General features: G+C 44.5%; 1 protein-coding gene and 1 long non-coding RNA gene across 4 annotated transcripts; one reads left to right on the top strand and one right to left on the bottom strand.

Moving 5' to 3' along the window:
- Positions 1-8,960: 8,960 nt before the first annotated feature.
- On the top strand, positions 8,961-13,519 carry LOC119365012 (IQ domain-containing protein IQM4-like). Of its 3 annotated transcripts, XM_037630592.1 has the most exons (6): positions 8,961-9,398; positions 9,886-11,003; positions 11,144-11,290; positions 12,119-12,211; positions 12,302-12,403; positions 12,509-13,519. In XM_037630592.1, the coding sequence occupies exons 3-6, from the start codon at positions 11,246-11,248 to the stop codon at positions 12,716-12,718; spliced, it is 450 nt and encodes a 149-aa protein (XP_037486489.1). In that variant the 5' UTR covers positions 8,961-9,398; positions 9,886-11,003; positions 11,144-11,245; the 3' UTR covers positions 12,719-13,519. The 3 variants fall into 3 exon arrangements, with proteins under 3 accessions (XP_037486489.1, XP_037486487.1, XP_037486488.1); XM_037630590.1 differs by lacking the exon at positions 11,144-11,290 and having other exon boundaries at positions 9,886-10,011; XM_037630591.1 differs by lacking the exons at positions 9,886-11,003; positions 11,144-11,290.
- On the bottom strand, positions 12,193-12,616 carry LOC119365013. The gene is made up of 2 exons (XR_005175267.1): positions 12,487-12,616; positions 12,193-12,412 (listed from the first exon to the last, which is right to left on the bottom strand). It is a non-coding gene; the product is annotated as an uncharacterized LOC119365013 (long non-coding RNA).
- Positions 13,520-27,996: the final 14,477 nt, after the last annotated feature.

Raw genomic sequence — 27,996 nt, 5'->3', positions numbered from 1 at the left:
TCCTTTATTTCTCTCACTTTTTTTTTCGAGAGGAGTGAACGAAGGGAAGGCGATATATATTGCATCATTTGACGGTTAAATATGTATACAAAATAGGAACATATATATATTACATCATTGGACCCATGCATAATAATGGCTAAGTGTGTATACAAAATAGGAACATATATATATATATATATATATATATATATATATATATATATATATATATATATATATATATATATATATATATTACATCATTTGACCAATAACATACGATTCCTCAGCGTTGATGTTTTTGTTTTTGAGTCAGCTTCTTTCCGTTCTTGTTCGTCGAAGAATAATTGAGCTCCTCGCTGTGACTTTGCCTTTTCCATGGAGTATAATTTTTCTTAGGTAATGTAGTATTGATTCTTCTTTTGACGTATACTTCATCATCATCGTCATCATCCCTCATTGGGTTGTCGTACTGATAGTAGTCTTCCTCGTTGGCGACTCCATCCATTCCAATGATGTTCCTTTTGCCTCTCGTCACGACAACACGGCTGGGATTGCACGGGTCGGTTATGAAGAAGCATTGTGTCACGTGCTTAGCGTGTACCCATGGCTTGTTTTTTGCGATAGCATTCACGGTAGCGCTCTTGGCGTCAGGTATAGTCATGGTAGTGAAAATCCGGTTTTCTCTTTCAGCATTCTTAGCCCATCTGACACGGAACATCGTCGTGTTGTGTAGTCCAGAGTAGTCAAGCTCCCAGATCTCCTCGACCCTTCCATAAAATCGTTCAGTTGCGCCGTTGTCATTGCCGGTCATGCATTCCATCGTCACCCCTGAGTTCTGATCATCATTGTCCATATCTTTGGCCTCTGTGTAGAACGTGTATCCGTTGATATCATATGCCTGATAGGTTACGAGGTTGGGCGAGGGGCCATGTGCTAAGGCATATATGAGCAATCCGTCCTTAGAGCCCTCCTCCAGGGGATTAGCAATAATATGCTCTTTGAACAAATGCAGGAAAGTGGAGTTGTGCTCTCTAGTAACTTCGGCGTCCGTCCTGCATATCCCCCGGTCATGATACTTCTTCGCGATAATTTCTTTGTGCAGTGCCACGAAAGGATCTACCTCGTCTAGGTGTTGTAGCACTACCAAGTTTGCTCTGTCAAAGTCGCTGCGTCGATCTGAGTATGCCACGTGCAGTTCCCTGCGACCGTTGCAGTGAACTTCTCCTTCGAGCCTCCCATCGTGCTTGTTAACGGGCAAACCAACACTAACACCAGGCGGCTGGTCTGTGCCATATAGAAAATTCTCACAGAAAGAGATGCACTCTTGTGTCACATAGCCCTGGACGATGCTTCCATCCGGACGGGACATGTTACGAACGAATCCTTTGATGATCCCATTCATCCTATCAAACGGCATCATGTTGTGCAGGAATGACAGCCCCAGGTCTATTATGTCATCCACAATATGGACACACAGATGCACCATCATGTCAAAGAACGCGGGCGGGAAGTACATCTCAAGCTCATTCAGTATCACAACGATCTCTTCCTGTAGCCTTCGGAGCTGCTTCACACTGATCGACTTTTGAGAGATGACGCCGAAAAAGTTGCAGAGACCAATAAGCGTGTCATGGACGTGCTTGTCCATTATCCCTCTAAGGGCAACAAGTAGTATCTACGTCATCATCACATGACAGTCATGGGACTTCATCCCGCTGATCCTTTTCTTGTCCGTGTCTAGATATCTGCTTATCTTGCCATAGTAACGGAACTAACTTTGACTCCGTTAAGGGACTTAAAGAATTGATCGATCTCAGCCTGACTTAAGGTGAAGCAAGAAGGGGGGCAATAATCCTTTTTCTTTATTTTCTTGCCCTTCTTCTCCCGTGCCTCTGTCTCCGTCTCTGTCTCGTCTGACATTTTACGGGGCGGCATGTGCAGATCTTCCCTGATTTTCAAATCTTGCAAGTCTTTTCTTGCCTTCGGCCCATCCTTGGTCTTATCCGGCATGTTCATCAGTGTTGCGAGCAAGCTCTCAAGGACATTCTTACATATATGCGTTTGATCAAGGCAATGAGGTGTATCGAGTTTGTGCCAGTACTCCAAGTCTCAGAACACAGACCTCATCTTCCATACCTTCAGCAGTGGCTCCGGCGCCTTCTCATCGTATTTCCCGGTGCGGGGCACTCCTTCCAGTTTTTCAATAGATCATCGATTTCATCCCCACTCCGCTTACGTGGAGGTCCTCGATGCTCAGCTTGACCATCAAATAGATCTCCACAGTTTCTCCATGGGTCATCCTGTTCGAGCCATCTTCGATGCCCCATGTACACGATTTTCCTAGACCGGCCATCTTTCCTTGACGTTAGCTGCTGAGACGTCGTATCATCCATGCACTGCGTGCATCCGCAATATCCATGGCACACCTGGCCTGCGACATATCCGTAACCGAGATAGTCATGGACCGTCGTGATCACCGCGGCTCTCATGTAGAAATACTTGCCTTTGCTGGCGTCCCATGTGTTGGTCGGTGTTTTCCATAACGTGTCTAACTCCTCTTGAAGTAGCCCCAGATACAAATTAATTTTATTTCCTGGTTGTTTCGGCCCTTGAATAAGCATGCTCATGTGAATGTACTTCGACTTCATGCACAACTAGGGGGGGTTGTACATCCATACAAACACGGGCCATGTGCTATGGTTGGTATTCTGGTTGCCAAATGGATTCATGCCATCGGTACACGCGCCGAGCATGATGTTCCTTGCATCACATTCGAAATACCAATAGAAGCTGTTCAACGCTCTCCACTGGCTTCCATCCTTGACGTGTCTCAACTTTGGATCATCTCCATCATCGGGCTTCTTCCTCTCCGCGTGCCAGCGCATTAGCTTTGCTTCCTTGGGATCTACAAAATATCGCTGGAGACGGGGAGTGATCGGTAAGTACCATACAACTTTCTGGGGACATTTCTTCCCAGCCTTCTTGTATCGAGAAGCATTGCACATCGGACAACTTGTTTTTTCCGCGTGCTCTTTCCGATAAATTATTCAATCGTTGATGCATGCATGGTATCTAATGTGTGGCAGATCAAGAGGGCACACGATCTTCTTGGCCTCATCAACACTAGTAGGACATAGATTCCCCACGGGAAGAACATCCTTTAGGTACTTGAGATGCTCATCGAGGCTAGTGTCGGTCCATTTGTTTTTAGCCTTCGTCTTCAGGAGTTGGAGCATGAAACTCAAGCGGGTCACCTCAGGATTGCAACCATCATACAATGGAGTGTTCGAGTCTACCACCAGTTGCTCCAACTTAGCCTCCTCTCTAGAAGCAGCTCTCTCAGTACTTGTCTCCTTGCGAAGCAATGCTTGAACATGAAGGTCCCGCACGATTGAACTTAGTACCGACGAACTCTGTTGCGTGGAGTCCATGTCGTTCTCTCTGCCGCCATGTCCGGCCCCTTCTCCTCCGCCATGTTCGGCCCCTTCTCCTCCGCCATGTCCGGCCCCTTCTCCGCCGCCATGTCTAGCCTCTTCCCCGCCGCCATTATCGATCATCTCTTCGTCTTGCCCCGTGTCATCATTGCCTGCCTCGTCGGCGTCCTCAACAAATCGTCATCCTCATCTTCAATTATCCACCGAGTATAGCCATCCATGAAACCAGTCATGAGCAGGTGCGCTTCGACACGACAATCGTCATGGGGGTCGAGCCAAACTATTCCTTTGCATTTTTGACGCGGACATAAAACCTCTATCTGGTTATTTTCTTTCATGTCCTGCACCACCGACCGCAACCACCTGTCCACCATCATTCCACTGACCATCGTGAACTCTTCACGGTAATAATAAACAAATTGATTATAAAAATGCGTGCATGCATCAAAGTCATACAAAAATTCGGCATGACCTTCCCTAAAAATAGGACATATATAGATCTAGAGTTTGCCCGGAATTCGCCGAAACAGAAATAAATCGACATTTCGGCAAAACATAGGCAACTCAAAAGCACAATTTGGCGTCAACTCATGCCACACACACAATTTCCATCATATCTCCCAATTATCATATCACACACACATAAACATATTTCCATTTTGCAAAAACATGAAATTTTAATCACCTCTATCTCGAGATCGAGCACACGGTGGAGATGATGATGTAGGGAGATAAAAAGTGCACAAAGCTCTTCTTGACAAAGATAGATCTAGTTAGGGGGAAAATAGGTCACTTAACTAAATGCCACATCTACCTAGCTAGCTAATTTGGGAGGAGACAACTTCAACTAGTGGAGGGGGAAGGAAAAATAGAAAGGAGATGCATTAATGGAGGTGGTGTAGTTAGCTAGGAGTAATGAAGAGAGAGAAAGGTAGGTAGGAGAGGGAGAGTAATGGGGGAGAAGTATTGAGGAAGAAGAAGAGTGAGAGAGGGTGGATGTGGGAGGTAGGGGAAAGGGAAGAGAGGACATGGGGGAGGGGAGGACGGGTGGGGAAAGGTGGTGGGTTGGTGCAGCTTAGCAGTAGCGCGGGACGTAAAACGCGCTGCTGATAAGAAAGTAGCAGCAGTGCGCTTTCCACACAAGCGCTACTGCTAATTGGGACCAACAGTGTGCCCAATTTGAAAATTAGCAGCAGCGACCTCAGAAAAAGCGCGCTGCTACTACAGCTTTAGCAGTAGCGCGGGTCGCAACAATGCGCTGCTGCTAAATGTAGGTTGGTGCACACTGTCGGTCGATATTTGTAGCAGCGCGGGTTGCTCCAAGCGCGCTACTGCTAACGCCGTGTCAGTAGCGAGTTTTGCACGCACGCGCTACTGCTAATTAGCAGTAGCGCCTCTTTTTGAGCCGCGCTGCTGCTAAGATTCTGTGTATAAGGTTTTCCCTATTAGTGATTAGAGACGACTGCATTCACTTTAAATAGGGCACCATCAAAATTCGTTGAGACGACGCCTTATGAACTGTGGTTTGGCAAGAAACCAAAGTTGTCATTTCTTAAAGTTTGGGGATGTGATGCTTATGTGAAAAAGTTTTAACCTGTTAAGCTCGAACCCAAATCGGAGAAGTGCGTCTTCATAGAATACCCAAAGGAAACTATTGGGTACACCTTCTATCATAGATACGAAAGCAAGATATTTGTTGCTAAGAAGGATCCTTTCTAGAGAAGGAGTTTCTCTCGAAAGAAGTGAGTGGGAGGAAAGTAGAGCTTGATAAGGTAATTGTACCTTCTCCCGAATTGGAAAGTAGTTCATCACAGAAATCAGTTCCAGTGATTCTTACACCAATTAGTGAGGAAGCTAATGATGATGATCATGAAACTTCAAATTAAGTTACTACAGAACCTCGTAGGTCTTCCAAAGTACAGTCCACACCAGAGTAGTACGATAATCCTGTTCTGGAAGTCATGTTACTAGACCATGATGAACCTACAAACTATGAGGAAGTGATGATGAGCCCAGATTCCGCAAAATGGCTTGAGGCCATGAAATCTGAGATAGGATCCATGTATGAGAACAAAGTGTGGACTTTGGCGGAGTTGCCCGATGATCGGCAAGCCATATTGTATAAATGGATCTTCAAGAGGAAGACAGACGCTGATAAGTAGTGTTACTATCTATAAAGCTCGACTTGACGCAAAAAGTTTTTCGACAAGTTCAAGGTGTTGAATACGATGAGATTTTCTCACTCGTATCGATGCTTAAGTCTGTCCGAATCATGTTAGCAATTGCCACATTTTATGAAATCTGGCAAATGGATGTCAAAAGTGCATTCCTTAATGGATTTATTAATGAAGAGTTGTATATGATGCAACCAGAAGGTTTTGTCAATCCTAAAGGTGCTAACAAAATGTGCAAGCTCCAGCGATCCATCTATGGACTGGTGCAAGCATCTCGGAGTTGGAATATACGCTTTGATGAGTTGATTAAAGCATATGGTTTTATACAGACTTTTGGAGAAGCATGTATTTACAAAAAAGTGAGTGGGAGCTCTGTAGCATTTTCTAAAACTATATGTAGATGACATATTGTTGATTGGAAATGAATTAGAAATTCCGGATAGCATAAAAGGATACTTGAATAAGAGTTTTTCAAAGAAAGACCTTGGTGAAGCTGCTTACACATTGAGCATCAAGATCTATAGAGATAGATCAAGACGCTTGATGAGATTTTTCAATGAATACATACCTTGATAAACTATTGAAGTAGTTCAAAATAGAACAATCAAAGGAGTTCTTGCCTGTGTTGCAAGGTGTGAAGTTGAGTAAGACTCAAAACCCGGCTATGGCAGAAAATAGAAAGAGAATGAAAAATCATTCCCTATGCCTCAGTCATAGGTTCTATAAAGTATGCTATGCTGTGAACCAGACCTATTGTATACCTTACTCTGAGTTTGACAAGGGAATACAATTTTGATCTAAGAGTAGATCACTGGAAAACGGTCAAGAATATCCTTAGTGAGGACTAAGGAGATGTTTCTCGATTATGGAGGTGATAAAAGAGCCCGTCGTAAAAAGTTACAACGATGCAAGCTTTTACACCAATCTAGATGACTCTAAGTCTCAATCTGGATACATATTGAAAGTGGGAGCAATTAGCTAGAGTAGCTCCGTGCAGAGCATTGTGGACATAGAATATTTGCAAAATACATACGGCTCTGAACATGACAGACCCGTTGACTAAACTTCTCTCACAAGCAAAACATGATCATACCTTAGTACTCTTTGGGTGTTAATCACATAACAATGTGAACTAGATTATTGACTCTAGTAAACCCTTTGGGTGTTGATCACATGACGATGTGAACTATGGGTATTAATCACATACAGATGTGGATATTGGTGTTGAATCACATGCTGATGTGAACTAGATTATTGACTCTAGTGCAAGTGGGAGACTAAAGGAAATATGCCCTAGAGGAAATAATAAAGTTATTATTTATTTCCATATTTCATGATAAATGTTTATTATTCATGCTAGAATTGTATTAATCGGAAACTTAGTACATGTGTGAATACATAGACAAACATAGTGTCACTAGTATGCCTCTACTTGACTAGCTCGTTAATCAAAGATAGTTAAGTTTCCTAACCATAGACATGAGTTGTCATATGATTAACGGGATCACATCATTAGAGAATGATGTGATTGACTTGACCCATTCCGTTAGCTTAGCACTTGATCGTTTAGTATGATGCTATTGCTTTCTTCATGACTTATACATGTTCCTATGACTATGAGATTATGCAACTCCCGTTTACCGGAGGAACACTTTGTGTGCTACCAAACGTCACAACGTAACTGGGTGATTATAAAGGAGCTCTACAGGTGTCTCTGAAGGTACATGTTGAGTTGGCATATTTCGAGATTAGGATTTGTCACTCCGATTGTCGGAGAGGTATCTCTGGGCCCTCTCGGTAATGCACATCACTATAAGCCTTGCAAGCAATGTGACTAATGAGTTAGTTGTGGGATGATGCATTACATAACGAGTAAAGAGACTTGCCGGTAACGAGATTGAACTAGGTATTGAGATACCGACGATCGAATCTCGGGCAAGTAACATACCGATGACAAAGGGAACAACGTACGTTGTTATGCGGTTTGACCGATAAAGATCTTCGTAGAATATGTGGGAGCCAATATGAGCATCCAGGTTCCGCTATTGGTTATTGACCGGAGACGTGTCTCGGTCATGTCTACATTGTTCTCGAACCCGTAGGGTCCGCACGCTTAAAGTTCGGTGACGATTGGTATTATGAGTTTATGTGTTTTGATGTACCGAAGGTAGTTCGGGGTCCCGGATGAGATCGGGGACATGACGAGGAGTCTCAAAATGGTCGAGACGTAAAGATCGATATATTGGATGACTATATTCGGACTATGGAAATGTTCCGAGTGATTCGGATATTTTTCAGAGTACCGGAGTGTTATGGGAATTCGCCAGGGAGTATATGGGCCTTATTGGGCCATACGGGAATAGATGAGAGAGGCCAAAAGGAAGGAGGCGCGCACCCCCCCTCTGGTCCAAATTGGACAAGGGGTGCAACCCCTTTTCCTTCTCCCTCTCCCCCTTTTTCTTTCTCTCCTACTCCGAAAAGGAAAGGGGAATCCTACTTGGACTTGGGAGTCCTAGTAGGAATCCCCACACTTGGCGCGCCCTCCTCTAGGGTCGGCCTCTCCCTCCCTCCTTTATATACGGGGGCAGGAGAGCACCTCTATACACAACAATTGATCCATTGGATCTCTTAGCCGTGTGCGGTGCCCCCTTCCATCATAATCCACCTCGATAATATCGTAGTGTCGATAGAACATCATCATCGTCACCACGCCATTGTGCTGATGGAACTCTCCCTCAAAGCTCGACTGGATCGGAGTTCGAGGGACGTCATCAAGCTGACGTGTGCTGAACTCGGAGGTACCGTGCGTTCGGTACTTGATCGGTCGGATCGTGAAGACGTACGACTACATCAACCGCATTGTGCTAACGCTTCCGCTTTCGGTCTACGAGGATACGTGGACAACACTCCCCCCTCTCGTTGCTATGCATCACCATGATCTTGAGTGTGCGTAGATTTTTTTTTTTTGAAATTACTATGTTCCCCAACAGAAGGTACCCATGAATCAATTGGAGATATTACGGACATAATTTTAATTTCCATGGAAGAAATCACAAACACAATTAAAATTACCTATGTCATCATTGTCTAGAGAATCAAGAGATCTAAGTATGAACGCACAATACAAATACTCATGCAGTTCTTAAGAGCATGCAAGTCTGAACATGAATATGAAATACCGACAGTGTGATTAGAATGATAGGCAAATTGGACAAAAAAGAAAAAAATGACAGTAAAATTGTTGTATTACTTGACATCGATCAGTGGCACAGAAGTACTCCCTCCATTCGGTAATAGATGACCCGGTCGTTTTATTTTTTGCGAAACAGTCCTCCTATTTTTTCCGACCAATCCCGCGGTCCTCCGCTCCCGACACAAACTCCGTGGCTCGCCATTCTTGCTCGCCTGCTCGCCGTCTTGGCTCTCCGGCGCTGCCCCCCGCCGCCTTCCTCGCTCCCCCGCCCCATGCCGCCTTCCTCCCCAGAATCACGCTCTGATGCTGCCGGCTCGTCCCCCTCCTTGTTTCCCACCGTCTCAAGCTTCAATTTTTGCCACATCGCCGGTGGTTGATCTGCGGGCAGGATTGCGGGCGGCGGCCTGGAGCGGCAGTACGCAAGCTCTGACTCCATCCCAAGCCAGCCGGCACACCCGTCGAGGAGCTCTGCCAGCCGCTGCCCTAGCGCCCGCGGCCGTCAACGCGTGGTCGGGCGCCGCGTCGATGTTGTCGCTGCTCGGCGCCGCCGTCGCCGACTCATGGCTCGGGCGGTACCGCACCATCGCCGCCTCCTCCGTACTCTACATCATGGTCAGCCTAGCAACTCAGCCACCTCTCACCTCTGGAATCCCTTTCTCCATTCTCAAGTATACTGTTCAGTTCCTCTCTGTAGTCTGTAGGCGCCATTAGATTGGATCAAAGCATTAGTATTTTTTGTCCTGCATTAGTCTGTACAAATCCCGCTTGCATTAGTCTGTAGTCTGTAGTCTGCATTAGTCTTTTTTTGCCACTTACGTGCGACTTGAGATCGCACAAATCCCGCACAGATGGCGCACAAATTTGGGCGCTAGGCTGCATCTTCAGAAACAGTCAGCTATTCTTTGCCATATCTTGGTTCAGTCCTCTGTTTCTGCTAGGTTTTTTGTTCTCCACTTGTGTGTACACTGAAGGGAAAATTCAGAACCTGAGCTCTCTCTGAAGAAGGGGACGATGCAGTTAACAATTAACTGAATTTCTTCTTTTCCGGTGGTTTGACATGTGTGTTTGTTTATTTCTCTTGCTCTCTTGGCTGCTCAAGTGGCACAAAGCCGAGCTACCTTGGCGTGCAGAAGAGGCCCCCCACCCTTGCCTTGTGCCCGACAACCAACAACAGCGTGCCGACGTCCGAGAGGATAAGCAATTCCAATCACTACGCTCACCCATGGTAACCATCGGTGTTTAGTTCTTTCACCATTGATCATGAACAACATTATATGATAAATTCAGTGAGTAAGAAATTGCAGAGTCCCAAATATGATAAAAATGACATCTGCATTTTCTAAAAACAATTTAGTTGCAAGACAATGTCAATTACCTGAAGCAGCACATTCGGATTTGTATTCACTCAAGGTTGATATTTTGTAGTATTCACTCAATGTCAATAGAATGACTAAATATATTTATAAAACAATGTAAATGTTGTTTAGCTTGAATTGTCACTTTCGTAATGTCATGCATCTTACCACTGATGTGTTTCTAGAAAAAATAATTATTACTCCTAATTCAGTCTTGGAACATTTTTGTCTTCATTTTCAAGTCTTTCTTTTTTTATTCCAGTAGCATGATGAGCTTGAAACACTAGGAGTAGCATGTTTGGTTCAGTATTTTCATGTTCAGTTAACTGTGAGCAGCTAGCAAGTGATCGATGGAGAGTCCTCTCTGCATGTTTTGATTGATTAGTACAAACAGAGATGAACTCGGTCAGCGGTCAATTTTGATTTGGAATTCTGCCTGTTACTTCTTTCCTTTACTGACATTAATACAAAAAAATGACATGTAATTGCTCCTTTCCCTTTCTCTGTTTCTTTTCCTTTCTTTGCTTGGAGGGCGCTGCTGCTCTTCTTTCTCTTTCTCTGCTTCGAAGGTGGTGCCGCTTGGAGGGTACTGCTGCTTGGAGGATGTTGCTGGTCGTCTTTCCCTTTCTCTGCTTCTTTCCCTTTCTTTGCTTGGAGGGTGCTGCTGCCCTTCTTTCTCTTTCTCTGCTTCGAAGGTGGTGGTGCTGCTGCTACTGCTTGTAGGGTACTGCTGCTTGGAGGATGTTGCTGGTCTTCTTTCCCTTTCTCTGCTTGGAGGGTGCTGCTGCTCCTCTTTCTCTTTCTCCGCTTCAAAGGTGCTGCTGCTGCTGCCTCGAGGTCTGCTGCTGCTATAAGTGCTAAGGTATGCTCAACTAGCTCAACGTTTAAAGAGAGAGCAATAGGAAGCCTTCCTTCTTGCTGCTGGCGCTCTTTTTGCATGTGAGGAATCTTGTAGCCTATCCCTCCTTTTTCTCTCATAATCTCTCTCATGCATGATTGCAGTGTCATGAAGCTTCGAGCTAACGTGTTGACATCATAGTTTTGATATTCTTCCTCCACGCCTTCTATCAATTCCCTTATGCTTTGAGGTGCTCTGCAATCAGTATGCGACTGGAGAGACCTGAAGAAGCAGAGATCAAGAATATTCAGGTCGGGGCTATTTGGAGGATGCTGGATCAACTTGATATCCAGACCGGTCTGTTCTACGGCCCGTCGAAAAATCTCGTCACTAGGCTTAAGATGCGGTGTAGCATTATCTTGCTGGATAAAGATGGTCCGTTCTTCATCTTCATCAGGCCACATATCATGGATAGCTGGAATTAGTTTCTCACACATACAGAACCTCATTACATCTCTTGTAACTTTCAATGATTTGAGTTCAAGTGTCCCTCTTTCTCTATTTTCACTCCTTTGAGTCGGAGACTCTGTGACAAAGGCCCAAATGCCTATCTTTCCATCAAACGTGACGACACCAACATTGCCATATCTTGGTTTAGCCACGGCCGCAAGAAACATCACCTTCGCAATGCTATCCTTATGATGCAAGGTGCGTAAGGGATCAGGTTCTTCGGGAAGCAGCAAGTAGCCGTTCTCCTCCTGTGTCAGATTGAACCATTTCTCATCCATATAGACTATGTCATGTAATTCTCGGAAATGAGGCCAGGGAGTTCCAGCCAATTCTCATCAGGCATAGAAATGCAAAATCTCAATCTCTCTATCTCGTTGGCTGGCTTTATTGTGGGCCTCACTTGTTTCAGAACATGCACATGTTAAGACCGATAGACTGAAATATGTTGCCTCGCTTGCTAATTTCTTATACGTGGGCTGAGAGACTGAGAGATAATCACAAGATATTCAGTTGTATTTTTCATTCTAGAAGCCTACTTGGTGCTTTTGTATAGGCAGCCCTAATGTATCAACTGTAGAAATGTCAGTTCAGTGTGTAATATGAATCTTTTTTGCCTTTATAAATTGCAGAAGAAGAAAGGTAAATTTCAGCATTCTAGATTGCTTGCTAGGGGAGCTACCTCTGCTGCTGGGAGACTGGTTGCTGAAAATGGGACTCTGAAGGTATGCAATTCTTATCTGCAAACAACTCTTACATTACATCCAGTTTTATCAGGCAACATGCTGACACCACCTGAACTTTATTGTTGGCAGGCTATTTGGCCTCACAGTGGCCACGACCGCCCCACAGAGGAGAACTTCCAGGAGTTTAAAAGCTTCCTCAATGACAACTTGGTTGATATCACTGATGTTAAGGTAAGCATCCTACAATATGATTCAGACAAAAATTAGACGACATCTTAGTGTTGTGTCGATACATTCCAGGAGAGTGGTCTTACTACATGTTTCAAATTGCTGCAGATGAGCCCAGCAGAGGAGGATGAGGAATTCTGGGGCAGCCTCAAAAGGATCGGTTGGGAGAACGACAAATCTGAAGATGGCCCTGCTGCACCTGAAGAAACTGGCTCTCTTCAGACAACTCAAGTCGTTCAAACAACATCTACAGAAACAGAAAAACGCGAGCAACCAGTGGTGGCGCGCGAGAAGATCCTTCAGAGGAGATGGTGGTAGCAGCTGCACCCCTGTGGTAGCATCAGCATCTACAGAAGAACCAGTGGTAGCATCAGCACCAACATCAACATCTACAGATCCTTCAGAGGATCAACATCTACAGAAGAACCAGTGGTAGCAGCTGCACCCCTGTGGCCACGAACCTGGCCGTGGAGATGCAGGGACGCCTGCCCATGCTACAGCAACGAGGAGGGGAAGATGGAGCCGCGGCGGAAGATGGAGCCGCGGCGCCTGAGCCTGGCAGCGGCGGAAGATGGAGCCGCGACGCCTAAGCCTGGCAGCGGCGGAAGATGGAGCCGCGGCGCCTGAGCCTGGCAGCAGTGGAAGATGGAGCCTCGGCGCCTGAGCCTGGCGGCGGCGGAGACGGAGCTCGATGTGCTGGAGTCACCGGCGCTATCTTGCTGCCGGAGATGGAGCTCGAGGTACTCGGAGGTGGGGAGCTCGAGGTGCTGGGTGCGGGAGCTCGAGGAGCTGACGCCGGCGACGGGATCCTAGTGCTGGGGATGGAGCTCGAGGTTCTGGCAGGCGGGAGATTGAGGTTCTGGCCGGGGGACGGAGGTTCCGCGCGGTGGATCGCGACGAGCGGACGGAGAACTGGGTACTGGATTGTAATGATTTTAAATTTCGGAAGGGCCTTATTGTAAAATTGATTTGTTCACGATTCCGCCCCCCTGGAGTCATCTATTATCGAACGGAGGGAGTACCTACTAAAGTGGGAAGCATGTCCATGCTTTCAGCCTCAGAAGTTCTTATCTCTACTCCTAATGGAGCAGTTGGTGAATAGTCCGCCGGTTATTTTTCGCTGGTTTTATTTTGCCTCATCATTTTCGTTGGTTTTATTTCGTCTTCTTCCCACCCGCCTTTTCGCTTCACCACTCACATAAACCCATCAGATTAGTTACCATATAAAAAATAAATCGCAATCAATCAAGTATTGATGATCAGATTAGTTACCATATAAAAAAAACGCAATCAATCTATTCATGGGATATTTCCTTATATTGATGTGATTTTTCCTTTCTTATCATCAATCATCTCTACTGCCTAAAAAATGTGTAGCTTTCCTTTTCCTGCCAACCGACCGCGTCCCGTCTCCCTACATCTGCCCTCGTTGCTCTGCCTCCCGCATGAAAAAAAACCTCTCGTTTGACCTCCCCCAAACCCCGCACGATGGAAAAACCCAGCCGCCTGCTTCCCCTCCTCTCGACCGCTCCATACGTCCAGATCGCGGCCCCGTCCCCATCCTCCTCTCACGTCACGGCGGCCGATGGACTGCCGCCACCACCCTCCTACTCTCTCGCCGCCGCCGTCCTGCCGCTCGCTCGCCGCCGCCGTCGCCACCAATCCCGGCGAAGGCGCCTTTACTGCTATGTCGCCTCCTTTCCCCATCCAAGCCTGACCATGGCAACGACGCCCTCTCATGTGTCCCGCGGTGAGGTTTGGGGAGGCGCGACCACAATCCGGTAGGGATCTCACTGCGGACCCGTCTGCTGGGATAGGTGTTGCCTCCGTTGCGAATGGGATCGAAGGGAGGGACTACTTCGTCGTCAAGGTGGGCAAGGCAGCGGCCGATTGGGAGTCCGGTTGTGAACATGGGAGGTCGTCCCCATGGAGGCGGCGGCCGTGGAGATTGGATGTGAAGCAACCCCACTTGCCGATGGTGGAGGCTTGCCGTCCATGTGATCCTTTCTTCTCTCGGTATCCCCATTCCTTGCCTCCCATTACAAAAGCGAGCATGAATGAGAGCAGGGGCTGATTTTCATCAGTTAATTTATCATATTTTTAGTTGCTTTTTTGAGATTATACAAGATGCTCCCGATCTGTTTTGTCAAATTACTTGGATCGTCTTATGGAATTGACAGCCATCGTATTTTCACCTCATGTTATTTCTTAATCCTTGTCCCACTAGACATTCACTACATGTTTGGTAATGACGTGATGTTGAGGCGGCTAGGAGAAGCTCAGCAGCCAGATCAAGGGCTATCGAGATGGACCTGGGAGCCAAGCAGTAGTTCTTCTGTTAAATTTTGGTTATTATCTTTTCTATTGTTACGATTGTGGGATGGTTGATTTTGACTCGGTGTAACATTTGCATTTGTTTCCCCAGCTTGTTGGCGTAGATACGTGGCACTGCGGCAACTAATCAAGAGCGAGGGCAGTGCACATCAGAGCTACGCTGAATGTAGCGAGTCAACCACGAATTGGGTATGTTCACACGAGGGATGGGAGAGGAGAAGAACATTAACATTTTTCATGATTTGGATGAAAATTTCAGCTCATAGTTTCTCCGTACGTGGCAACACACTAGCGGTACTCATGGGCTTAGGATGAAAGTAACGCCAGCAGAATCAGTAGGTTGGATGGGAAGGCGGTTGTTGCCCTTGTCCCTTGGTGCTAGCCTACCGTGGCGGCCTCACTAACTTGCTCATTGCGAATACGAGTTTGTGGGGTCGCGAGTTGCTGCAGATTTGTTTTTATCACTTTTTACAATATTTATTGATGTATCCCTAACTCATCAAGTCATTTTAGCTTTGATTTCCCATATACGCCAGCCTAAATATCCCATGGTCAGAATATTTGCATGGTTAGTGGAGATTGTCCCTTTCTTTCTAATGTTTAGTATTTTATATTGCCGATAGAAATAATTTTATCCGCTTGATTTAGGAAGTGAACATAGGTAGGTGAACATATTTTGTAGCTCTTTCAGATGTAAAAGCATATGTTGCATAAGAAATTATTATCTTCCAAACATACTCACATTTCACTAACAAATAAGGAGAGGTTCAGACTTCTGAGCAATGATAAAAAGGTTTGTTTCTCACTCTTTTGTTGGAATTTTAGTTCCAAGTTAACATGATTTCTTATCCGCTTCATAAGTCATGCATTTGCTTAATTAGGTGATAAGTAGAGCAAAAAAATTGATCATGTTATTGTGGGGTTTGTTTAAACTCCAGCATAAGGAATTCTGGTTTAAGAAAAAAGACTTTTGACTTCTTTAATTACAAATTGATTGCAACATCGTGTTAGTATGTGATTTCTCACATCTGGTTATAATATTTGTGAAGACGTGCATTGCACGTGCACTTGGAAGCGGGCCACGGGCCCGCGCCGGACGGCGCCGACGCTGACCCGGGCCACCTCCTCCGCGTATTCTTGGAGCTGTGGATGGCCGATTTACATGAAATTAATTCCCTCAGTTCTGGTGGCAAATATAATACACATAATCCATATTGTTATGCACTAGCGTGTGTGTGTGTGAAATAGATGGATTATGGTCCCGTACCCAATAAGATGGATATGTGTGTGTGTTAGAGAGAGGGAGAGAGGGAGAGAGAGTGAGGAAGAAGGAGGGAGAGTGTGTGTGTGAGGATTTGATGGTAAAAAAGGTCGCCAATGTCGTAATATTGAACTCTTAAAGTTAATGTGGCCCCGTTGCAATGCACAAGCATTCTTCTAGTTTTTATTGTTTTGAAGTGCTAGTTGTCAAAATAAATACTACAAGTAACTACCCAAGCCAGAAAATCACATCCCAGACTTGTCAAATCAATTGTTAGATCAAAAATGCTGAAATTCTTGAACAACATAAGGGATCAATGGAGTCTATTGATGAACCATCTGGCCTTAATTGGACAGGTATTGTGTTCCCTATGTTAGATCCAAATGCTGAAGACATATTAGTACTGATATACATATAGGGCGTGTTTGGTTGCCCACATTAGGCCCAGCCTGGCCTGTGCGGGAAGAAAGTGGCCCGTTTGGTTTCCTGCGTTAACTGTGCGGCCCACATCGTACGAAACTTAAAGCACGTCCAGGCCAAGCCCAGGGGAAACGCACGAATCAGCAGTAGCTCGCGAGCCTGGCTCGGGCGAGCCAGGGGAGATGGATTGAGCTTGCCCGCGTCGCCGAAAAATCGGCGGGAGGATTTCGGCTCGCCTCCCGCCGAGTCCACCCCTATTTAGCCCCTCCCTCACCGCCCCAACTCCCGCCATCATTCTTCCTCCGTTCGAGCTTTCCCGCCGACGCGCATCGGCACCGATGATGTCTACTACACAACCTTCTTCTTGTAGACGTTATTGGGCCTCCAAGTACAGAGGTTTGTAGGACAGTAGCAAATTTCCCTCAAGTGGATGAGCTAAGGTTTATCAATCCGTAGGAGGCGTAGGATGAAGATGGTCTCTCTCAAACAACCCTGCAACCAAATAACAAAGAGTCTCTTGTGTCCCCAACACACCCAATACAATGGTAAATTGTATAGGTGCACTAGTTCGGCGAAGAGATGGTGATACAAGTGCGATATGAATGGTAGATTTAGGTTTTTGTAATCCGAAAATATAAAAACAGTAAGGTAACTAATGATAAAAGTGAGCATAAACGGTATTGCAATGGTAGGAAATAAGGCATAGGATTCATACTTTCACTAGGGCAAGTTCTCTCAACAATAATAACATAATTGGATCATATAACTATCCCTCAACATGCAACAAAGAGTCACTCCAAAGCCACTAATAGCGGAGAACAAACGAAGAGGTTATGGTAGGGTACGAAACCACCTCAAAATTATCCTTTCTGTTCTATCTATTCAAGAGTGCGTAGTAAAATAACATGAAGCTATTCTTTCCGTTCAATCTATCATAAGTTCATACTAGAATAACACCTTAAGAAACAAATCAACCAAAACCCTAATGTCACCTAGATACTCCATTGTCACCTCAAGTATCCATGGGCATGATTATACGATATGCATCACACAATCTCAGATTCATCTATTCAACCAACACAAAGTACTTCAAAGAGTGCCCCAAAGTTTCTATCAGAGAGTCAAGACGAAAACGTGTGCCAACCCCTATGCATAGGTTCATGGGCGGAACCCGCAAGTTGATCACCAAAACATACATCAAGTGGATCATGTGATATCCCATTGTCACCACAGATAAGCACGGCAAGACATACATCAAGTGTTCTCAAATCCTTAAAGACTCAATCCGATAAGATAACTTCAAGAGGAAAACTCAATTCATCACAAGAGAGTAGAGGGGGGAGAAACATCATAAGATCCAACTATAATAGCAAAGCTCGTGATACATCAAGATCGTGCCATAGAGAGAACACGAGAGAGAGAGAGAGACAGAGAGAGATCAAACACATAGCTACTGGTACATACCCTCAGCCCCGAGGGTGAACTACTCCCTCCTTGTCATGGAGAGCGTTGGGATGATGAAGATGGCCACCGGTGAGGGATCCCCCCTCCGGCAGGGTGCCGGAACGGGCTCCCGAGAGGTTTTTGGTGGCTACAGAGGCTTGCCCGATCTATCTTGTTCTTCGAAGGTTTTAGGGTATGTGGGCTTATATAGGCGAAAGAAGTCGGTCGGGGGAGCCTCGAGGGGCCCACAAGACAGGGGGCACGCCCAGGGGGTGGGCGCACCGCCACCCTCGTGGCCACCTCGAAGCTTCCTTTACTTCAACTCCAAGTCTCCTGGATCACGTTCGTTCCAAAAATCACGCTCCCGAAGGTTTCATTCCGTTTGGACTCCGTTTGATATTTCTTTTCTTCGAAATACTGAAATTGGCAATAAAACAACAATATGGGCTGGGTCTCCGGTTAATAGGTTAGTCCCAAAAGTAATATAAAAGTGTCTAATAAATCCCGTAAACATTCAAAATAGATAATAAAATAGCATGAATGCTTCATAAATTATAGATATGTTGGAGACGTATCAGCATCCCCAAGCTTAATTCCTGCTCGTCCTCGAGTAGGTAAATGATAAAAGAAAGAATTTATGAAGTGTGAATGCTAGATGGTGCACAAGTTTGATCAATGCTAATTTCAATCACCTTTTCTAGCATGATTATATGTCATAATAGTAGTTCATCTCATAAAACTTCTCACGAACAAGTAACAAGCAATTCACATGTTAAAGCATAGACCATAAACTTTCTTGAAAGCTAGCAAACTTCATTCTCAGTCATCAAACAATTACAATTCATCTTATTTTCAGGAAGGGTCTATGTCAGAGCTTTGATTTAGCAAACTCCACACACTCAACTATCATATAGTCTTCTACAATTGCTAACACTCACGCAATACTAATGGTTATGGAGTTTCAATCGCACACTGAGAAAGATAGGGGCTTATAGTGTTGCCTCCCAACGTATTCACCTTTGGGTGATATCAACAATAATAGTTCATGCTAACTTACATCCAATTGTATATATATATCAGGATCTTTCCAACACGAGGTGCTTGCCAAAGGATAAAATGAAAAAGGGAAAGGTGAAGATCACCTTGACTCTTGCATAAAGTAAAAGACATAAAGTAAAAGATAGGCCCTTCGCAAAGGGAAGCGGAGGTTGTCATGCGCTTTTAAGGTTGGATGCACAAAATTTTAATGCAAACGAACGTCACTTTATATTGCCACTAGTATATGGACCTTTATTATGCAGTCCGTCACTTTTATTGCTTCCATAACAAGATCGTATAAAGCTTATTTTCTTCACACTAATAGATCATACATATTTAGAGAGCAATTTTTATTGCTTGCACCGATGACAACTTACTTGAAGGATCTTACTCAATCCATAGGTAGGTATGGTGGACTCTCATGGCAAAACTGGGCTTAATGATATTTGGAAGCACAAGTAGCACCTCTACTTAGTGCAAGGAATTTGGCTAGCATGAGGGGGAAAGGCAAGCTCAACATGTTTGAATGATCCATGACAATACACGTTAACTGAGATATGAGAAAATATAACCCATTATGTTGTCTTCCTTGTCCAACATCAACTCTTTAGCATTTTATATTTAATGAGTGCTCACAATATTCTTCAATATTCTTTCAATAGTATATTTATATGTGAAATCTCTGTTCCTTCAATATTCTTTCATGACTTGTTCAAATGATCAATACAATGCTTACTAACCTTCAATAAATTTACAACCTCTACTTCTTAGATGTGAAGTCATTACTCCCGACGGGATAAGCAAATGAGACATATATAATTTCAGATTTATGACATTCAACTCATTCAACCATTTACTCATAGGATATAAGTGAAGCACACGAGTAATGACAAACTACTCCAGAAAAATATAAGTGAAGATCAATGAGTAGTTGAATAATTATGTAGCTAAGTGAAGACTCTCTCCCATTTAAGAATTTCAGATCTTGGTACTTTATTCAAACAGCAAGCAAAGCAAAATAAAATGACATTGCAAGGATAGCACAACTCATGTGAAGAAGCAAAAAATTAGGCTCAACCGATATTAACCGATAGTTGTTGAAGAAGAAAGGTGGGATGCCTAACGGGGCATCCCCAAGCTTAGATTCTTGAGACTTCTTGAAATATTATCTTGGAGTGCCTTGAGCATCCCCAAGCTTGAACTTTTGTGTCTCCTCAATTCCTCTCATATCATGGTTTATCTCTTTATCAAAAGCTTCATCCGCACCAAACTCAACAAGAACTCATGAGATAAGTTAGTATAAACCAATGCAAAAGCCTTATCATTTTTTACTGTAACAAATCACTAAAATAATTATTCAACATTGCATACTAAATGTCTCTGCATATTTAATACTCCTATCCTCAAATAGAATCATTAAACAAGCAAACATATGCAAACAATGCAACCATAACAGCAATCTGCCAAAATAGTATAGTCTGTAAAGAATGCAATATTCATCATACTTCGCTAAATCCAAAAATTATGAGAAAAAATTCTACGCTGTAGAAGATTTATCAGAGCTCAATATGCAAAAAGTTTCAACATTATACCATTCTCTGACTTTTGTAGGAAATTTTTGCAATAGCGGTAAACTTTCTGTTTTCAAACAGCAACATGTATACTTGCAAAATAAGCATGATAAAGACTATCCTTAACATTTTTATTGAAACTAAAGATGCAAAACATTATTCTAAATAGAGGTAATATCACCGGGAGTCACAGAACTTGCGCTCGATGTTCAGTTTGGTGCTAGAACTTTGAAAATACGGAATTGCAGTCACTTAACTTGACTCAAGCATGCACATACGGTCACAAAATACATATGCAGACATATCAGTATGTACGGCCCTACATGTCAGTGAGTGAGGGCTCTAGGCCGAAGCATTTTTGCACAAATCACCAATGTATTTTTTTTGCGGGTGACCTATGTATTTTTTTATTCCTCGGAAAAGCCAACCATAGCGAGCATTTTTGCACGAACTCCTTATGATTTTTTAATTTCCAAAAAAGCAAGCAGCACTGTACTGCAATAATACATACATAAAATGGAAGGACTCGAACACACACGAGCTTTACTAAAACAGAAATCCATCTAGCCAACAGAACCATCACGCTCACATGTCCATTATAGATAAAATGCATGTGGAGTAAACGAGAATGCATACGGAGCTTAAACAGCTGCAGATACCTCGGCCATTTTGCACGAGCAATTTTTTATATATATTTACAAAAGTTAAGTTCTTTAGCCATAGGGCGCCATGTTGGCTAGTTTCTTTGCCAGAGATTATTTTTATTCCTGACAACATTGTTATAATCCAATAAAGCCCTTTGCTTACTAAAAAAAAGTAAGTAAAAAAGTTTTGTTCAAATATTTGTGTGTTAAAAATACTATACATATAGACAATGATTATTTCTCAAAAGGCATTTAAATATATACCTATGGATATTAAATAGTAGATTAAATAAATATGTCAAAAAAAATTCATAAAAAGTTATACATTCATGGCTTATATTTCAATATACAAAATGATGAATAAAAACATGTACTAAATATTTTGACTATTCACTTGTGTATAATTTAAATATTGTACATAATTGAATATTCACATCGAAAGTTTGAATTCTAAATTATGAATAATGTTATTTATACAAAAATTATAATTCATAAATATTTTTTAATTGTATATTTATTTTTTAAATAATAGAGGGAGAATTTTGAAAATAGATTATTTAGTTGTACTCCCTCCGGTCCTTTTTAGTCTACATATACTAGTATAAGGTACGTGCTATGCACGTGGCGTTAATTGCCGGAGTTAAATAATTGTTTGTCAGGTTACCGCTTTTATCGTCTTGTAACCACATGTGCACTTTGCTTTTGAGTGCTTTGACATGTACAAACTGCTCATTGATAGTGACTTGAAAGGAATTTTTATCTCACCAGCACCAGGCCGCTGGGTGCAGGCGTGCAGCGCGCCGTGATGAGTCTAGAAGGATCCAGCTGGGAGCGTTTTGGCGCGCGTCCGTACGTGGCGAATCCAAGAAACATCAGTCGTCGGATCATTTGAGCTTTGTATTGATGAAGAATGGAGATTCACCCTGTGTAACAAATTAACGGCTACAGTTTGCTTCTACAATGTTGTGGATGGCTAGCCCAAGTTTAAAAAATGTGGTACTATAGTAGTAGAGAAGTTTTGTCCGAAGTCAAAGTATCTCTACTTTGACCAAACTTATAGACAAAAGTATCAACACTCATAATGCTAAATCAACATTGTTAGATTCATTACGAAATATAGTTTCATTGTATATATATTTGATATTGTATATGTTGATATTTTTAATATAAATTTGGTCAAACTTTGCAAAGTTTGACTTAACATAAATTTAATATGCAGAGTAAAAAGGACCGGAGGGAGTATGTACAATACTTATAACAGGTGATTATCTAAAGGATTATTATTGCTGAAATTAAAATGACATGCTATATACAATTTCTAAAAAAAAAGAACAGGTGCAAAATGGGCTGCACTGGCCATAGCCCATTCCAGCTCCACGAGCGCCTTTATTCTAGTACATATTGATTTGTTATCCGACTCATTCCAGAAGTTTCATTGCCTGGAGTGGCTATGCTGCCTCGTGTTTTAGACGTAGGTCGCCGGTTCGACACCCTGCAGCTCCATTTCGTACTGTGTTTTTCAGTGAGTGGTTCACTTTTAATACCAAAATGCGGTGGGATTTGATGGAAAACATCATTGCAGTCGTTTCCTTTTTTCTGAATAAAAATATATAAGGGTGTTTTATGCAAAAATGTGTCATCCAAGTGCTTTCACTCACTGACATGTGGGCCATAAACACGGATACGCCTACATATGTATTTTGTAACCGTATGTGTACGCTTGAGTCAAGTTAAGTTAAGTGACTGCAATTCCGTATTTTCAAAGTTCTAGCACCAAACTAAACATCGAGTGCAAGTTATATGACTTCCGGTGATATTACCTCTATCTAAATAGTTGATCCCATAAGTGTTTTTCTAAATGATGCAAACTATTTTTCATTTTTCCATTAAGAAAGAAGTGTCGACTAGTTAATTAGTATAAAATTCGGTGAAAACCATCATAACCTGTTGATTAGGCACATAAAAGGACATCACAATACCACACGCATCATCATGAAAAAAACATCACCAACCAAGCCCACACCACAAAGGCCCCGAGAAGTCACACAAAAATCCATGCCAAGCGATTAACACCACACACCGCTAGCAAGACAACCCAGATTGAGAATGAACAACGAAGGACTATGCAGGTTCGTGCTGCGAAGGATCCTTCAGCTGGTCCACCTGTCACTTATCATCATTGCCGCATGGAGGCGCTTATGCAGGTGCTTAGTGCAAAAAAATACATCTAGCGCCCATGCTGGAGTCTCATTCTCCAACGCTAGCAGCAGCATACAACGTAAAGGTCCGCTAGCACCCGGTGGCGGGTTCGGCTCCTCTGCAGTCATGTTATTACTGCACCGGTACAGTTACTTGTAAATCTACCGTTCAATCTAATTGGAAGGCTCTCATTACCGACGTCTTCTTCCTTTCGCTCCACCTCCTCGACCTGCTTGCCGGGCACGCAGGTGCCGCTCCCGCCGGACACCACGCCCGCCTTCGTCCGCGCCAGCCGTGATGCCGGCGGCTACAGCATCCGGTGCTGCTTATGACGACGACGGCGTTGCTTATGACAGCGAGCTCCACGAGCAGCAGGGCGACGACATGCTCCACAAGCAGCAGGGCGACGACATACTCCACGAGGGCATGGAGGCTCCTCCCGCCGACCTCGACAAGGAACACGGTGACGGTGATGTTCCGGAGCAGCACATGCGACCTGGACATGGCGGAAGATGGCAGCAGGGCGATGGCATATTCCACAAGCAGCAGGGCTACATGGAGGCTCCTCCCACCGACCTCCACAAGGAACACGACGGCGGCGATGTTCCGGAGGAGCACGGGAGACCTGGATAGGGAGGAAGGAAGCAGCCAGACGAGGGGACAAGCAAGCCGCGGCAGCCACACTCTCCTTGAACGGTTTCATCAATCACTGCCATGCCTTCCACGGTGGTGCCCCAAGAACTTCCAGCCGCAACAACCTCTAATGGCGTCGATGAGAACGAAGCGGTGCAGCTCACGAGCTAATAGGTTTTTGTTTTCATTGATTAACATGATTAAGGAGAACCATCAGATTACAATGGATGGTAGATATTAAAGGTACAGTACCCGTACAGTTATAATTCAACTGCAGAGGAGCCGAACCCGCCACGAAGCCATACATGTCTGCCATGTCATAATTATTCACGTCATCTTTCTTAGACAAACCCATGGCATTACCTTGTCATCTCATGCATATGGTATATAGGATTATCGTTGGTGGTACTCATTGATCGTTGGGATTTGGATTAAAGGGTGAAAATAAGAAATTGAGACGCCATGACATGCCGTATTCAGGTACTGTATGGTCTCCTTGAACCGGTTTTTGTCCGGATGGTCGGCCGGGAAATCGGTCTTGGCCAACCTCTGAGCAGCTGCGAGCATGTCCTTTGCCGGAGTGCGGTACGAGGAAGAGTTGTGTGATGCGGCGCTCCTCATGTCTTCCTTCATCCGCCTTGCCCTTCATCGCCAGCGCGACCTTACTTGTCGCATGTATGGTCATCTTTGCCGCTGTGGTGGTCTTGAGTGAGGCCTGAATTGCTTCTATCCTGCTCAACAGCTTGGACTCGTTCCCATGTGTTGTCCAGCTCGTCTGCCCCTATGCTCCAGGCGGCGCTTCTCCTTCAAAGCATTGCCTACAGCCTCCAGCATGCGCATGCGAGCATGGTCGCGCCTCGGTTGGATTATATCGCCCCAATCAGGTCTACAAGATCGTGATAGTTGGGGCCTATGAACTGTCGTGTTCTTTTGTCAAAATACAGACCTCTTATTGAAAGGGTGTCTTTTTGTGAAAAAGACACATCCCATGGTGAAAAAAGCCTTTTCATGAAAAGTCACTCCCTTGATGAAAAGGTCTCTTGGTGGAAAGACACGCCCCTTTGCTTGAAATGATTTATCTTCATAGTAAGACATATTAGAAAATAATGAAAAGAAGTATAATAAGTGTCGATCAACAAGTTTTTTACGAAACAAATTTATAACTTCCCAGAAGATTCAGCCAGAACATCTAATATGCAAAGAATGGGCTATACACTAGTTTAAAAAGAAAGAAACTGGCATGCATACAAGCACACGTCGGCAATCTTAGTAGACACACGCATGCATGTCTCATACTGCCAAAGAAAATAAAATCTCGTTAGATTCATCTCTTCTAATATACCAAAGCCTTTTCAACACCGTCAGATTCATCTCTGAGCAACCGGCGATCGCAAGGGGGCTGCGGGCCTGCCCCACCGTGCAGGCTTGCGGTGCACGTCAGGAGCCTGTGCTTGACCGAGATGACGCGAACCTCCAGCCACACCGCGCCTCCGTCGCGCTTCTCGTCGGCCATCTGCTCGGCCAACTCAGTCGGAAGGCCGACGCCTCCGCTCGCCGCGAAGATGGCCACCTGCCCGGTACTGTTGACCGGCACGCAGAGCTCCTGCACGGCACCGGTGGCGAGCGGGACGCCCCGATACAGGACGACTGCTTCGCCGCCGACGCACTGCTCGTCACGAATACCGTAGTCGATGCTCAGGGTGAGGTTGAACGCCCGGGGGACGCGGGAGTCGAGTCCGGCCGCTCCGTCCACCACGACTGATAGCTCGGGTAGCAGGCGAGAGAAGTCCGTGGTTTTAAGGTCGTACAAGGTTAAAACAGTCACGTCGATGAATAGCGCGGCAGTCACAATGGCGAAAACGAGATCGGAAAGTGTGCCCTCGTAGAGGCGGCACGGCGGCGGAAGATGCTTGTCGCTCTTGTCGGCTAGGAGCTTTTCCTCCATGGTTGTGGCCTCTCTCTCTCTCTACCTATCTCTTCGAATGGCAGTCCGGGCAGGCCAAGACAGCAAGGTAACCAACCCAGGTTAATTAGGAAGCGTACATGAAGAGTTCTCCTATTCACAGTAGGAAAAGTCGCCCACACCTAGATCTTACTTTTTTTTTCCGATAAAGGGTGTTACACCTAGATCTTACTATCCGAGATCAAGAGTTTGAATGCGATTCCTTTTTATCTTTAAATTTGCAGGACTGCAGTAGCTTGGGAGATAGGAGTATATGTAATCACGAAAACCTTGTGCTGTGCAATGAACAGGCTGGAGGTGACAAGGCGGTGGGTGACGCATCTTGGCGAAGCAGGGGATGCAGAGCGCGGTAGGGGCTCAGCAGGTTTTGATGTGGATAACAAGCTGTTGTTCCACCAAGACTGGGTTGCAACTTTTGCATGTGCACTAGCTACTTCTATGACTAGGTGATGGTACTCCACACAGGCCGGCGGTCAGATGGTTAAGTGCAGTGCAGGGGTAGGCGATTCGATCTCCATGGGATTAACGACAGATCCTTCACAATGGAGCTCTACTGTCCTTCAAGCGGCGCTGCCCTTCCGAAGAGTCTTCCCGCTCTAGTCATGACCCAATTGTAGCACCGGATGACAAGCTTGGGGAGAAGGATGACAAGCTTGGGGAGAAGGGCGACAAGCTCTGGCAACCGAAGGAGACTATTTACAGTCCAGGACACCTGTAGCAAGCATGAAGCAAACACTTGGCATTAGTAAGTCAAATGCCACAAACGAAGGCATATGGTAAGGGAGAGTAAGAGGCAGTACTGCACTATTTACTATGTCCTGCTGCAGTAAATACTAATTACGTGCTAAAAGTGGCTGACAAAATTAACCTTCCAGTAGAAGTTCTTGTCGACGAATACGGCGTCGAATCCACATCTTTCGACTTCTTCTGTGTATTGCTCCACACATATGACATTCAAGATCCAAAACACTTCAGGAAGCACAGCAGCGAGGGCAAACAGACAACTCTGGCGGCCACTGCCCCTGTCAAAGTTCATTGGAGCCAGAGACACATTACAAATTTGCTTATTTTCTTTCACACAAACTATAATATTGCCTCTGTTTCTAAACATGTGTCATTCTAGCATTTCGTTCACACCATGACTCCGGCCATGGAATATATGCACAAGACGGCATTACTCTTCAATTCGCTTACTTATTGCTTTAGGATGTACTGTGTGATCCTAGTCCACTGTAAAAACGACATCTCAAAAAAGCATGCTTTGGAGATGAAGGCTGGTAATTTTATCCGTCTCGTTATGTACAAGGAATGCATAGAAGAAGCCACCACTACGTATCATGTTTAATTAGCTAAATTTTAAAGGTTATGTAAGACAATAGGCTTTGGGGGGAACCGGCACAACCCTCTAGGGGTGGCCTATCACATATATATATAATGAGGTGGTATACAACGTTACAATATACACATGTAAATACAGTCTAACACCCTCCCTCAATCTTAGCCACTTTCTAATGAATCTAGAAGGGTAAGATTGCGCCTGCAAGTCTCAAACTGTGGCAAAGGCAATGGCTTGGTGAAGATGTCAGCAAGTTGATCCTTGGAAGAAATAAACTTGATCTGTAGTTGCTTCTGAGAGACACGTTCACGCACAAAGTGATAGTCAACTTCAATGTGTTTCGTTCGGGCATGGAATACCGGATTTGCAGAAAGGTATGTAGCACCGATGTTATCACACCAAAGAACAGGAGGCTGTGATTGGGGTATACTTAACTCCTGAAGCAAGGACTGTACCCAGATGATCTCTGATGTGGCATTGGCCACAGCCTTATACTCAGCCTCAGTACTGCTACGCGAGACAGTAGCCTGTTTCCGAACAACAAGAGTCCATGTCTGATTGCGAAGAAGCGCTTGATACTCCTGCTCCATGGCCTCTCTCCAATGAGGAATGCGCATAGCAGCTTGATACGTGCGTGGCTCAGAGGATGGATCTGCGAGAGCAGCAGACATGCACGCCGCTAACCAAGCAACTGTGCCATCGTGACGTTGCTTAGGCTGAAAAATGCCACTTCGACTGCGCGTATGTGGACGTA

The sequence above is a fragment of the Triticum dicoccoides genome, chromosome 2B (assembly GCF_002162155.2).
Source record: "Triticum dicoccoides isolate Atlit2015 ecotype Zavitan chromosome 2B, WEW_v2.0, whole genome shotgun sequence".
NCBI classification, from domain to species: Eukaryota; Viridiplantae; Streptophyta; class Magnoliopsida; order Poales; family Poaceae; genus Triticum; species Triticum dicoccoides.
The sequence above is the reverse complement of the archived record's forward strand: the minus strand, read 5'-3'. Positions and strand labels throughout refer to the sequence as shown.